The sequence below is a fragment of the Oncorhynchus nerka genome, unplaced genomic scaffold (assembly GCF_034236695.1).
Source record: "Oncorhynchus nerka isolate Pitt River unplaced genomic scaffold, Oner_Uvic_2.0 unplaced_scaffold_1001, whole genome shotgun sequence".
In the NCBI taxonomy this organism is placed as follows: Eukaryota; Metazoa; Chordata; class Actinopteri; order Salmoniformes; family Salmonidae; genus Oncorhynchus; species Oncorhynchus nerka.
The window spans coordinates 25,738-41,322 of record NW_027040295.1 but is presented as its reverse complement, the minus strand read 5'-3'; the positions used below and the strand labels follow the sequence as shown (position 1 = coordinate 41,322).

At 34.7% G+C, this 15,585-nt stretch overlaps 1 protein-coding gene across 1 annotated transcript in view; it reads left to right on the top strand.

Moving 5' to 3' along the window:
* LOC115123212 (ras-associating and dilute domain-containing protein-like) overlaps positions 1 to 15,585 on the top strand; it is a gene marked incomplete at its 3' end in the record, with an annotated part of 75,405 nt that overhangs the window by 37,325 nt on the left and 22,495 nt on the right. Inside the window, exons 6-11 of the mRNA XM_065016391.1 lie at positions 12 to 659; positions 802 to 984; positions 2,837 to 2,915; positions 3,077 to 3,157; positions 3,293 to 3,421; positions 3,561 to 3,633. Of these exons, the coding sequence (XP_064872463.1) occupies positions 12 to 659; positions 802 to 984; positions 2,837 to 2,915; positions 3,077 to 3,157; positions 3,293 to 3,421; positions 3,561 to 3,633 (1,193 nt within the window). The remainder of the gene's footprint in view (positions 1 to 11; positions 660 to 801; positions 985 to 2,836; positions 2,916 to 3,076; positions 3,158 to 3,292; positions 3,422 to 3,560; positions 3,634 to 15,585) is intronic.

Here is a 15,585-nt window from a genome sequence, read left to right as displayed (position 1 = left end):
ATATATTCCAGGACTGCCTGGTGTACCTGTTGAACAGAGAGCAGCACACTGTGGGTCAGGAGACCCCGTCAGCCCGTCCAAACATCTGCCTGTCCTCTCCTGACATCCTGCCACTCCACTGTCGCCTCCACCGGGTCCCTGCCCCCCGTCGCCATGACAGCGCCCCCAACAACAACAACAACCCCTCAGCAGCCGCCGCCGTCACCGGGGACGACCGCTCCTGCGTTGCCGTGGAGCCCATCCCCCACGCGACGGTCCTGGTCAACTTCTCCCGGTGCGAGCAATCCACCCAGCTCCGCCACGGCGACCTCCTGTCGTTCGGAGCCCACTACATCTTCCTGTATAAGGACCCAACGGGTGCCAAACCACTCCCCGCCCAGACGCTGGCACGCCTCCGAACCCTGGGGCAGCTGTACGAGGCTGGGGGAGTGGGGTTGGAGACGGAGGGCGGGACGGAGGGGGGAGGGACCTGTAAGACGTGTGGCTCGTTGTTAAAGGACAGGGGGGCGTTGTCCTCCCAAACCGGCCCCCCCGCCAGGCGCAGTTTCAAACCGCACCTGGTGAAACCCCAAGGCGGGGGGGCGGGGGGGACAGGCGTCGTAACGACGATCTTGGCGGGACAGAACCAGAAGAGACGCCTACAGCTGGACTTTGAGCAGGTAAATAAAGGTTGTTGTAGATCAGTGAATGTATTTATCCTGTGATGTCACTTTGGAAGTCCAGGAATAGTTGCCCCAATGTTTATTCAGTTGAGTTTAACTGAACTGAATCAAACTGACCTGAATCGTTTAATTCCGTCAGGCCCACGAGGACGCCCTGGTGAGCAGGATCATGTCTCTGATCGAGCCGGGCGGAGACGACCACAAGTTAGCCCCTGCCTACCTGCTGTGTCTCTGCATACAGCACTCTGCTTCCGCCTTCCCACCAGGCTGCTTCGGCAAATTGCTGCTGAAGATAGTACGATGCATACAGACCGTCTCCTGGGTGAGAGGGAGGGGCCTAGACGGAGAGGGAGGGGTTTGGAAGGGTTAGGAGAGAGAGAGGCCTAGAGGGAGAGGGAGGGGTTTGGAAGGGGTAGGAGAGGTTTAGGTGGAGAGGGAGGGGTTTAGAAGGGGTAGGACGGGCCTAGAGGGAGAGGGAGGGGTTTAGAAGGGGTAGGAGGGGCCTAGAGGGAGAGGGAGGGGTTTAGAATGGGTAGGAGGGGTTTAGGTGGAGAGGGAGGGGTTTAGAAGGGGTGGGAGGGGTTTATGTGGAGAGGGGAGGTTTAGAAGGGGTGGGAGGGGTTTAGGTGGAGAGGGAGGAGGGGTTTAGAAGGGGTAGGACGGGCCTAGAGGGAGAGGGAGGGGTTTAGAAGGGGTAGGAGGGGTTTAGGTGGAGAGGGAGTGGTTTAGAAGGGGTGGGAGGGGTTTATGTGGAGAGGGGGGGGTTAGAAGGGGTGGGAGGGGTTTAGGTGGAGAGGGAGGAGGGGTTTAGAAGGGGTAGGAGGGGCCTAGAGGGAGAGGGAGGGGTTTAGAAGGGGTAGGAGGGGTTTAGGTGGAGAGAGGCATGTTATTACTTGTCCTGAGAAACAATAGACCAACTTTCATTAAGAAGTGATGGAAGTTACTGCCTCGGATCTCTTCAACTCAGACAAAAAGAACACATCCTTTGACTCATTTGGTTGATTTGTTTCAGTAATGCCCAGAGCACAGTAATGCCCAGAGCACAGTAATGCCCAGAGCACGGTAATGCCCAGAGCACGGTAATGCCCAGAGCACAGTAATGCCCAGAGCACAGTAATGCCCAGAGCACAGTAATGCCCAGAGCACAGTAATGCCTAGAGCACAGTAATGCCCAGAGCACGGTAATGCCCAGAGCACGGTAATGCCCATTTGGTTGATTTGTTTCAGTAATGCCCAGAGCACGGTAATGCCCATTTGGTTGATTTGTTTCAGTAATGCCCAGAGCACGGTAATGCCCATTTGGTTGATTTGTTTCAGTAATGCCCAGAGCACGCAGGACCTCTTTCCAGCGAACGATAATCCATAACCTGGACAGAAGCATGACTCTGCAAGCCTCTCGTTCACCACAGGGGGCTTATTGGAGCTGTCTTTTATGACTGAGAGGTCACACACAAGATGTGCTCCAAACAATGTGCGTTTGTGATTTTGCAAGGCACACAAATACGATTATTTATTGATACCTTTGGAAACGAAGTCTCGTTGTGAACGACTCTTGGCGGAATGCTTGACTGCCGCCAGAGTGATTAGGACCTTCGCCAACTGCGGTATTAAATGATTATTTATTTAAACTAGGCAAGTCAGTTATGAACAAATAGTTATTTACAGTGACGGCCTGCCCCGGCCAAACCCGGACGATACTGGGCCAATTGTGCGCCGCCCTACGGCACACCCAATCACGGCCGGCTGTGATACAGCCTGGAATTGAACCAGGGACTGTAAGTGATGCCTCTCGTACTGAGATGCAGTGCCTTAGACCACTGCTCCGCCCGGGAGACAAACGATTTGAGTTTGAGTGTGTTGAGCAGAGGCTGTGTATGTTTTGGTTCTACACAAAAGCTGTGTCCATCATGACATTCAATAATCAATTAATTGCATTCATTTTTTCGTCTCAATGATCAGTCATCTTTTCTTCTCTATGCTGCCTGATCAGATCTCTGCTGCCTGATCAGATCTCTATGCTGCCTGAGATCTCTATGCTGCCTGATCAGATCTCTATGCTGCCTGATCAGATCTCTGCTGCCTGATCAGATTTCTATGCTGCCTGATCAGATTTCTATGCTGCCTGATCAGATCTCTATGCTGCCTGCAGCAGGATGTATTTCCCCTCATGACAGACTGTTGGTGGTCGGAGCACATCTCTGGAGTCTCTGGAGTCTCTGGAGTCTCTGAGTCTGGAGTCTCTGAGTCTCTGGAGTCACTGGAGTCTCTGAGTCTCTGGAGCCTCTGAGTCTGGAGTCTCTGAGTCAATGGAGTCTATGAGTCTCTGAGTCAATGGAGTGTCTGGCGTCTCTGCAGTCTTTGGAGTCTCGGAGTCTCTGAGTATCTGGAGTATCTGAGTCTCTGAATCTCTGGAGTCTCTGAGTCTGGAGTCTCTGAGTATCTGGAGTCTCTGGAGTCTCTGGAGTCTCTGGAGCCTCTGAGTCTGGAGTCTCTGAGTCAATGGAGTCTATGAGTCTCTGAGTCTCTGGAGTCTCTGAGTCTCTGGAGTCTCTGAGTCTCTGGAGTCTCTGGAGTCTCTGGAGTCTCTGAGTCTCTGGAGTCTCTGAGCCTCTGAGTCTGGAGTCTCTGAGTCTCTGAGTCTCTGGAGTCTGGAGTCTCTGAGTCTCTGGGTCTCTGGGTCTCTGGAGTGTCTAGGTCTCTGGAGTGTCTGAGTCTGGAGTCTCTGAGTCTGGAGTCTCTGGAGTCTCTGAGTCTCTGGAGTCTCTAAGTCTCTGGAGTCTCTTAGTCTGGAGTCTCTGAGTCTCTGGAGTTTCTGAGTCTCTGTAGTCTCTGAGTCTGAGAATCTGGAGTCTCCGAGTCTCTGGAGTCTCTGAGTCTCTGAGTCTCTGAATCTCTGAGTCTCTGGAGTCTCTGAGTCTCCGAGTCTCTGGAGTCTCCCAGTCTCTGAATCTCTGGAGTCTCTGAGTCTGGAGTCTCTGAGTATCTGGAGTCTCTGGAGTCTCTGAGTCTCTGGAGCCTCTGAGTCTGGAGTCTCTGAGTCAATGGAGTCTATGAGTCTCTGAGTCTCTGGAGTCTCGGAGTCTCTGAGTCTCTGGAGTCTCTGGAGTCTCTGAGTCTCTGGAGTCTCTGAGTCTCTGGAGTCTCTGAGCCTCTGAGTCTGGAGTCTCTGAGTCAATGGAGTCTGAGTCTCTGAGTCAATGGAGTCTCTGGAGTGTCTGAGTCTCTGAGTCTTGGAGTCTCTGGAGTCTCTGAGTCTCTGGAGTCTCTGAGTCTGGAGTCTCGGAGTCTCTGAGTATGGAGTCTCTGAGTCAATGCAGTCTATGAGTCTCTGAGTCAATGGAGTCTCTGAGTCAATGGAGTCTCTGAGTCTCTGGAGTCTCTGAGTCTCTGGAGTCTCTGAACTGGAGGAGCGCGTATTAATCCTGCTGCTTAAGAATTCATTGCTGCCGTCAGGTCAAACCAACGACTAAAATGAACGAACCACTCGAAAGAAACGAATCATGAGTCTGGAGTCGGTAAAAACGAATCATGAGTCTGGAGTCGGTAAAACGAATCATGACTCTGGAGTCGGTAAAACGAATCATGAGTCTGGAGTCTAAAACGAATAATGACTCTGGAGTCTAAAACAAATCATGACTCTGGAGTCGGTAAAACGAATCATGAGTCTGGCGTCGGTAAAAACGAATCATGACTCTGGAGTCAGTAAAACGAATCATGACTCTGGAGTCAGTAAAAACGAATCATGACACTGGAGTCGGTAAAACGAATCATGACTCTGGAGTCGGTAAAACGAATCATGAGTTTGGAGTCGGTAAAACGAATCATGAGTTTGGAGTCGGTAAAAACGAATCGTGACACTGGAGTCTGTAAAACGAATCATGAGTCTGGAGTCGGTAAAAACGAATCGTGAGTCTGGAATCGTTTAAAAGAGTAGTTCTAAAAGCTCTAGTCGTTGACGAAGTGCACATCACTAATAATAAGGCCTTTGTTTTACGGTTTAAGATCATTATTCTGGTTGACTTGCTGAGGGGAATTTATCAGATTACAGGATCTGAATGGTTTCAAATCTTAACTGATGCTGAACTTGTGGTGTAACTTCAACTTCTTATAAACACGAGGGGTTAGGGTTCAGGGGTTAGACAGAGTAGAGGTTAGGGTTCAGGGGTTAGACAGAGTAGAGGTTAGGGTTCAGGGGTTAGACAGAGTAGAGGTTAGGGTTCAGGGGTTAGACAGAGTAGAGGTTAGGATTCAGGGGTTAGACAGAGTAGAGGTTAGGGTTCAGGGGTTAGACAGAGTAGAGGTTAGGGTTCAGGGGTTAGACAGAGTAGAGGTTAGGGTTCAGGGGTTAGACAGAGAGAGGTTAGGGTTCAGGGGTTAGACAGAGTAGAGGTTAGGGTTCAGGGGTTAGACAGAGTAGAGGTTAGGGTTCAGGGGTTAGACAGAGTAGAGGTTTTCAGGGTTAGACAGAGTGAGGTTAGGGTTCAGGGGTTAGACAGAGTTAGAGGTTAGGGTTCAGGGTTAGACAGAGTAGAGGTTAGGGTTCAGGGGTTAGACAGAGTAGAGGTTAGGGTTCAGGGGTTAGACAGAGCAGAGTAGGGGTTAGGGTTAGTCAGAGAGAGGGTTGGGGTTCAGGGGTTAGACAGAGAGAGGGTTAGGGTTCAGAGTTTAGACAGAGTAGAGGTTAGGGTTCAGGGGTTAGACAGAGTAGAGTAGAGGCTAGGGTTCAGGGGTTAGACAGAGTAGAGTAGAGGTTAGGGTTCAGGTGTTAGACAGAGTAGAGGTTAGGGTTCAGGGGTTAGACAGAGTAGAGTAGAGGTTAGGGTTCAGGGGTTAGACAGAGTAGAGGTTAGGGTTCAGGGGTTAGACAGAGTAGAGGTTAGGGTTCAGGGGTTAGACAGAGTAGAGGTTAGGGTTCAGGGGTTAGACAGAGTAGAGGTTAGGGTTCAGGGGTTAGACAGAGTAGAGGTTAGGGTTCAGGGGTTAGACAGAGTAGAGGTCAGGGTTCAGGGGTTAGACAGAGCAGAGTAGGGTGTTAGTCAGAGAGCAGCCTTTGGGGTTCAGGGTTAGACAGAGAGAGGTTAGGGTTCGGAGGTTAGACAGAGTAGAGGTTAGGGTTCAGGGGTTAGACAGAGTAGAGTAGAGGTTAGGGTTCAGGGGTTAGACAGAGAGAGGGTTATGGTTCAGGGGTTAGACAGAGTAGAGGTTAGGGTTCAGGGGTTAGACAGAGTAGAGTAGAGGTTAGGGTTCAGAGGTTAGACAGAGTAAAATAGAGGTTAGGGTTCAGGGGTTAGACAGAGTAGAGTAGAGGTTAGGGTTCAGAGGTTAGACAGAGTAGAGTAGAGGTTAGGGTTCAGAGGTTAGACAGAGTAGAGGTTAGGGTTCAGGGGTTAGACAGAGTAGAGTAGGGGTTAGGGTTAGTCAGAGAGAGGGTTGGGGTTCAGGGGTTAGACAGAGAGAGGGTTAGGGTTCAGAGGTTAGACAGAGAGAGGGTTGGGGTTCAGGGGTTAGATAGAGAGAGGGTGTGTTATAGTCACCTACAGTGTCTCTGAGCTAGCAGCTAGCAGCAGCCTTCTCTCCTGTGTTATAGTCACCTACAGTGTTAGTGAGCTAACAGCTAGCAGTAGCCTTCTCTCCTGTGTTACAGTCACCTACAGTGTTAGTGAGCTAGCAGCAGCCTTCTCTCCTGTGTTATAGTCACCTACAGTGTCTCTGAGCTAGCAGCTAGCAGCAGCCTTCTCTCCTGTGTTATAGTCACCTACAGTGTTAGTGAGCTAGCAGCTAGCAGCAGCCTTCTCTCCTGTGTTATAGTCACCTACAGTGTTAGTGAGCTAGCAGCAGCCTTCTCTCCTGTGTTATAGTCACCTACAGTGTTAGTGAGCTAGCAGCTAGCAGCAGCCTTCTCTCCTGTGTTATAGTCACCTACAGTGTTACATTAGCTAGCAGTAGCCTTCTCTCCTGTGTTATAGTCACCTACAGTGTTAGTGAACATTAGCTAGCAGTAGCATTCTTCCTGTGTTATAGTCACCTACAGTGTTAGTGAGTAGCAGCAGCCTTCTCTCCTGTGTTACAGTCACCTACAGTGTTAGTGAGCTACAGCTAGCAGCAGCCTTCTCTCCTGTGTTATAGTCACCTACAGTGTTAGTGAGCTAGCAGCAGCCTTCTCTCCTGTGTTACAGTCACCTACAGTGTTAGTCAGCTAGCAGCAGCCTTCTCTCCTGTGTTATAGTCACCTACAGTGTTAGTGAGCTAACAGCTAGCAGCAGCCTTCTCTCCTGTGTTATAGTCACCTACAGTGTTAGTGAGCTAGCAGCTAAAGCATTCTCTCCTGTGTTATAGTCACCTACAGTGTTAGTGAGCTTAGCAGCAGCAAACTTCACTCCTGTGTTATAGTCACCTACAGTGTTAGTGAGCTAGTAAAGCCTTATTCCTGTGTTATAGTCACCTACAGTGTTAGTGAGCATTATTAGCAGTTCTCTCCTGTGTTATAGTCACCTACAGTGTTAGTGAGCTAGCAGCTAAACATTCTCCCATGTATTATAGTCACCTACAGTGTTAGTGAGCTAGCAGCTAGCAGCAGCCTTCTTCCTGTGTTATAGTCACCTACAGTGTTATGAGCTAGCAGCTAAACATTCTCTCCTGTGTTATAGTCACAGTAAACAGTGTTATGAGCTAGCAGTAAACATTCTCTCCTGTGTTATAGTCACCTACAGTGTTAGTGAGCTAAACATTCTTCCTGTGTTATAAAGCTGATTAATTATGCAGATCTCATTGAGAGGTCAGAAAAACAGAACAAACAATCAATGTTAATTTAAAATGTATTCCTTCCGGACACCTTTTAATGTAGGCTTTTTTGGTAAAAATTATTACATGTTTGGGGGACAAACAATTATTGCATCAAAGAAACATTACCTACTGTGTAAACATGGGGTGGAAACATCATGCTTTGGGGCTGTTTTTACAAAGTAAACAGAGGGTTAAAGTAAACATGTAATGATGGACATTGAAACCAGGTGTTTGGGAATACAAGTAAAACAAATGGAAAATGAAAAGTGGATCATGATGGCTAGTAAACATGTGTTGTATGTATGTGTGTGTGTAAGACAGACCTAGTTAGAGAAACATTTTCTTTTTCATAGAGACAGAAACATTATTACATTAAGATCCACCTGTTAAATCTTTGATGTATTACAGTAAACATGTGTTGTGTGTTGTGTGTGTGTGTGTGTGTGTGTAAACATTATTAGAGAAACATAAGATCCACCTGTTAAATCTTTGATGAGCTTCTAATTGCATGTTGTTTCAGGACAGAAACATTATTACAGTAAACATTATTACAGTGAGTTATCATATTCCGCCTTGTTATTACACTGTATTACAGTAAACATTATTGTGTAAACATTATTACATTATTACAGTAAACATTATTACATTATTACGTGTAAACATTATTACAGTAAACATTATTACAGTAAACATTATTACATTATTACAATTCAAACTTTTATTATTACAGTAAACATTGTTTTACATTAAACAGTAAACATTATTACAGTAAACATTATTAAACAATAAAAATTATTACATTATTACAGTAAACATTATTACAGTAAACATTATTACAGTAAACATTATTACAGTAAACAGTAAACATTATTACAGTAAACATTATTACAGTAAACATTATTACAGTAAACATTATTACAGTAAACATTATTATTAAACATTATTACAGTAAACATTATTACAGTAAACATTATTACATTATTACAGTAAACATTATTACATTATTACAGTAAACATTATTACATTATTACAGTAAACATTACATTATTACAGTAAACATTATTACATTATTACAGTAAACATTATTACAGTAAACATTATTACAGTAAACATTATTACATTATTACAGTAAACATTATTACATTATTACAGTAAACATTATTACATTATTACAGTAAACATTATTACATAAACATTATTACAGTAAACATTATTACAGTAAACATTATTACAGTAAACATTATTACATTATTACAGTAAACATTATTACATTATTACATTATTACAGTAAACATTATTACATTATTACAGTAAACATTATTACAGTAAACATTATTACAGTAAACATTATTACATTATTACAGTAAACATTATTACAGTAAACATTATTACATTATTACAGTAAACATTATTACAGTAAACATTATTACATTATTACAGTAAACATTATTACAGTAAACATTATTACATTATTACAGTAAACATTATTACAGTAAACATTATTACAGTAAACATTATTACAGTAAACATTATTACAGTAAACATTATTACATTATTACAGTAAACATTATTACAGTAAACATTATTACAGTAAACATTATTACAGTAAACATTATTACAGTAAACATTATTACATTATTACAGTAAACATTATTACAGTAAACATTATTACAGTAAACATTATTACAGTAAACATTATTACATTATTACAGTAAACATTATTACATTATTACATTATTACAGTAAACATTATTACAGTAAACATTATTACATTATTACAGTAAACATTATTACAGTAAACATTATTACATTATTACAGTAAACATTATTACAGTAAACATTATTACAGTAAACATTATTACATTATTACAGTAAACATTATTACAGTAAACATTATTACAGTAAACATTATTACAGTAAACATTATTACAGTAAACATTATTACAGTAAACATTATTACATTATTACAGTAAACATTATTACAGTAAACATTATTACATTATTACAGTAAACATTATTACAGTAAACATTATTACAGTAAACATTATTACAGTAAACATTATTACATTATTACAGTAAACATTATTACAGTAAACATTATTACATTATTACAGTAAACATTATTACAGTAAACATTATTACAGTAAACATTATTACATTATTACAGTAAACATTATTACAGTAAACATTATTACAGTAAACATTATTACATTATTACAGTAAACATTATTACAGTAAACATTATTACAGTAAACATTATTACAGTAAACATTATTACAGTAAACATTATTACATTATTACAGTAAACATTATTACAGTAAACATTATTACATTATTACAGTAAACATTATTACAGTAAACATTATTACAGTAAACATTATTACAGTAAACATTATTACAGTAAACATTATTACAGTAAACATTATTACATTATTACAGTAAACATTATTACATTATTACAGTAAACATTATTACATTATTATTACAGTAAACATTATTACAGTAAACATTATTACAGTAAACATTATTACAGTAAACATTATTACAGTAAACATTATTACAGTAAACATTATTACATTATTACAGTAAACATTATTACAGTAAACATTATTACAGTAAACATTATTACAGTAAACATTATTACATTATTACAGTAAACATTATTACAGTAAACATTATTACAGTAAACATTATTACATTATTACAGTAAACATTATTACAGTAAACATTATTACAGTAAACATTATTACAGTAAACATTATTACAGTAAACATTATTACAGTAAACATTATTACATTATTACAGTAAACATTATTACATTACAGTAAACATTATTACAGTAAACATTATTACATTATTACAGTAAACATTATTACAGTAAACATTATTACAGTAAACATTATTACAGTAAACATTATTACAGTAAACATTATTACATTATTACAGTAAACATTATTACAGTAAACATTATTACATTATTACAGTAAACATTATTACAGTAAACATTATTACATTATTACAGTAAACATTATTACAGTAAACATTATTACATTATTACAGTAAACATTATTACATTATTACAGTAAACATTATTACATTATTACAGTAAACATTATTACAGTAAACATTATTACAGTAAACATTATTACAGTAAACATTATTACATTATTACAGTAAACATTATTACAGTAAACATTATTACATTATTACAGTAAACATTATTACAGTAAACATTATTACAGTAAACATTATTACAGTAAACATTATTACAGTAAACATTATTACACATTATTACAGTAAACATTATTACAGTAAACATTATTACAGTAAACATTATTACAGTAAACATTATTACAGTAAACATTATTACATTACAGTAAACATTATTACAGTAAACATTATTACAGTAAACATTATTACAGTAAAGTAAACATTATTACAGTAAACATTATTACATTATTACAGTAAACATTATTACAGTAAACATTATTACAGTAAACATTATTACATTAAAGTAAACATTATTACAGTAAACATTATTACAGTAAACATTATTACAGTAAACATTATTACATTATTACAGTAAACATTATTACAGTAAACATTATTACAGTAAACATTATTACAGTAAACATTATTACAGTAAACATTATTACATTATTACAGTAAACATTATTACATTATTACAGTAAACATTATTACAGTAAACATTATTACATTATTACAGTAAACATTATTACAGTAAACATTATTACAGTAAACATTATTACATTATTACATTAAACATTATTACAGTAAACATCATTACAGTAAACATTATTACAGTAAACATTATTACATTATTACAGTAAACATTATTACATTAAACATTATTACAGTACACATTATTACATTATTACAGTAAACATTATTACAGTAAACATTATTACAGTAAACATTATTACAGTAAACATTATTACATTATTACAGTAAACATTATTACAGTAAACATTATTACAGTAAACATTATTACATTATTACAGTAAACATTATTACAGTAAACATTATTACAGTAAACATTATTACATTATTACAGTAAACATTATTACAGTAAACATTATTACAGTAAACATTATTACAGTAAACATTATTACATTATTACAGTAAACATTATTACAGTAAACATTATTACAGTAAACATTATTACAGTAAACATTATTACAGTAAACATTATTACAGTAAACATTATTACAGTAAACATTATTACAGTAAACATTATTACATTATTACAGTAAACATTATTACAGTAAACATTATTACATTATTACAGTAAACATTATTACAGTAAACATTATTACAGTAAACATTATTACATTATTACAGTAAACATTATTACATTAAACATTATTACAGTAAACATTATTACAGTAAACATTATTACAGTAAACATTATTACATAAACATTATTACAGTAAACATTATTACAGTAAACATTATTACAGTAAACATTATTACATTATTACAGTAAACATTATTACAGTAAACATTATTACATTATTACAGTAAACATTATTACAGTAAACATTATTACAGTAAACATTATTACAGTAAACATTATTACAGTAAACATTATTACAGTAAACATTATTACAGTAAACATTATTACAGTAAACATTATTACAGTAAACATTATTACAGTAAACATTATTACAGTAAACATTATTACAGTAAACATTATTACAGTAAACATTATTACAGTAAACATTATTACAGTAAACATTATTACATTATTACAGTTAAACATTATTACAGTAAACATTATTAAACATTATTACAGTAAACATTATTACAGTAAACATTATTACATTATTACAGTAAACATTATTACAGTAAACATTATTACAGTAAACATTATTACAGTAAACATTATTACATTTATTACAGTAAACATTATTATTACAGTAAACATTATTACAGTAAACATTATTACATTATTACAGTAAACATTATTACAGTAAACATTATTACAGTAAACATTATTACAGTAAACATTATTACATTATTACAGTAAACAGTAAACATTATTACAGTAAACATTATTACAGTAAACATTATTACAGTAAACATTATTACAGTAAACATTATTACAGTAAACATTATTACAGTAAACATTATTACAGTAAACATTATTACATTATTACAGTAAACATTATTACAGTAAACATTATTACAGTAAACATTATTACATTATTACAGTAAACATTATTACAGTAAACATTATTACAGTAAACATTATTACAGTAAACATTATTACAGTAAACATTATTACAGTAAACATTATTACATTATTACAGTAAACATTATTACAGTAAAACATTATTACAGTAAACATTAAACATTATTACAGTAAACATTATTACATTATTACAGTAAACATTATTACAGTAAACATTATTACATTATTACAGTAAACATTATTACAGTAAACATTATTACATTATTACAGTAAACATTATTACAGTAAACATTATTACATTATTACAGTAAACATTATTACAGTAAACATTATTACAGTAAACATTATTACATTATTACAGTAAACATTATTACAGTAAACATTATTACAGTAAACATTATTACAGTAAACATTATTACAGTAAACATTATTACAGTAAACATTATTACAGTAAACATTATTACAGTAAACATTATTACAGTAAACATTATTACAGTAAACATTATTACAGTAAACATTATTACATTATTACAGTAAACATTATTATTATTACAGTAAACATTATTACAGTAAACATTATTACAGTAAACATTATTACAGTAAACATTATTACAGTAAACATTATTACAGTAAACATTATTACAGTAAACATTATTACAGTAAACATTATTACAGTAAACATTATTACAGTAAACATTATTACAGTAAACATTATTACATTATTACAGTAAACATTATTACATTATTACAGTAAACATTATTACATTATTACAGTAAACATTATTACAGTAAACATTATTACAGTAAACATTATTACAGTAAACATTATTACAGTAAACATTATTACATTATTACAGTAAACATTATTACAGTAAACATTATTACAGTAAACATTATTACAGTAAACATTATTACAGTAAACATTATTACAGTAAACATTATTACAGTAAACATTATTACAGTAAACATTATTACAGTAAACATTATTACAGTAAACATTATTACATTATTACAGTAAACATTATTACAGTAAACATTATTACATTATTACAGTAAACATTATTACAGTAAACATTATTACAGTAAACATTATTACAGTAAACATTATTACAGTAAACATTATTACAGTAAACATTATTACAGTAAACATTATTACAGTAAACATTATTACAGTAAACATTATTACAGTAAACATTATTACAGTAAACATTATTACATTATTACAGTAAACATTATTACAGTAAACATTATTACAGTAAACATTATTACAGTAAACATTATTACATTATTAAACATTAAACATTATTACAGTAAACATTATTACATTATTACAGTAAACATTATTACATTATTACAGTAAACATTATTACAGTAAACATTATTACATTATTACAGTAAACATTATTACATTATTACAGTAAACATTATTACAGTAAACATTATTACAGTAAACATTATTACAGTAAACATTATTACATTAAACATTATTACAGTAAACATTATTATTACAGTAAACATTATTACAGTAAACATTATTACAGTAAACATTATTACATTATTACAGTAAACATTATTACAGTAAACATTATTACATTATTACAGTAAACATTATTATTAGTAAACATTATTACATTAAACATTATTACAGTAAACATTATTACAGTAAACATTATTACAGTAAACATTATTACAGTAAACATTATTACAGTAAACATTATTACATTATTACAGTAAACATTATTACAGTAAACATTATTACATTATTACAGTAAACATTATTACAGTAAACATTATTACAGTAAACATTATTACAGTAAACATTATTACAGTAAACATTATTACATTATTACAGTAAACATTATTACAGTTATTACAGTAAACATTATTACATTATTACAGTAAACATTATTACAGTAAACATTATTACAGTAAACATTATTACAGTAAACATTATTACATTATTACAGTAAACATTATTACAGTAAACATTATTACATTATTACAGTAAACATTATTACAGTAAACATTATTACAGTAAACATTATTACAGTAAACATTACAGTAAACATTATTACAGTAAACATTATTACATTATTACAGTAAACATTATTACAGTAAACATTATTACATTATTACAGTAAACATTATTACAGTAAACATTATTACATTATTACAGTAAACATTATTACATTATTACAGTAAACATTATTACAGTAAACATTATTACAGTAAACATTATCACAGTAAACATTAAACATTATTACAGTAAACATTATTACAGTAAACATTATTACAGTAAACATTATTACATTATTACAGTAAACATTATTACAGTAAACATTATTACAGTAAACATTATTACAGTAAACATTATTACATTATTACATTATTACATTATTACAGTAAACATTATTACAGTAAACATTATTACAGTAAACATTATTACAGTAAACACTCATTCAGTGTTGTAACAAATTTACAGTAAACATTACACTCACAACCATTTAAAGAGAATAAAGACATTACAAATGTCATATTATATATATATATATATATATATATATATATATATATATATATATATATATACAGTGTTTTAACAATGTACAAATGGTTAAAGTACACAAGGGAAATAAATAATCATGAATATGGGTTGTATTTACAATCGTGTTTGTTCTTCACTGGTTGCCCTTTTCTTGTGGCAACAGGTCACAAATCTTGCTGCTGTGATGGCACACTGTGGAATTTCACCCAGTAGATATGGGAGTTTATCAAAATTGGGTTTGTTTTCAAATTCTTTGTGGATCTGTGTAATCTGAGGGAAATATGTCTCTCTAATATGGTCATACATTGGGCAGGAGGTTAGGAAGTGCAGCTCAGTTTCCACCTCATTTTGTGGGCAGTGAGCACATAGCCTGTCTTCTC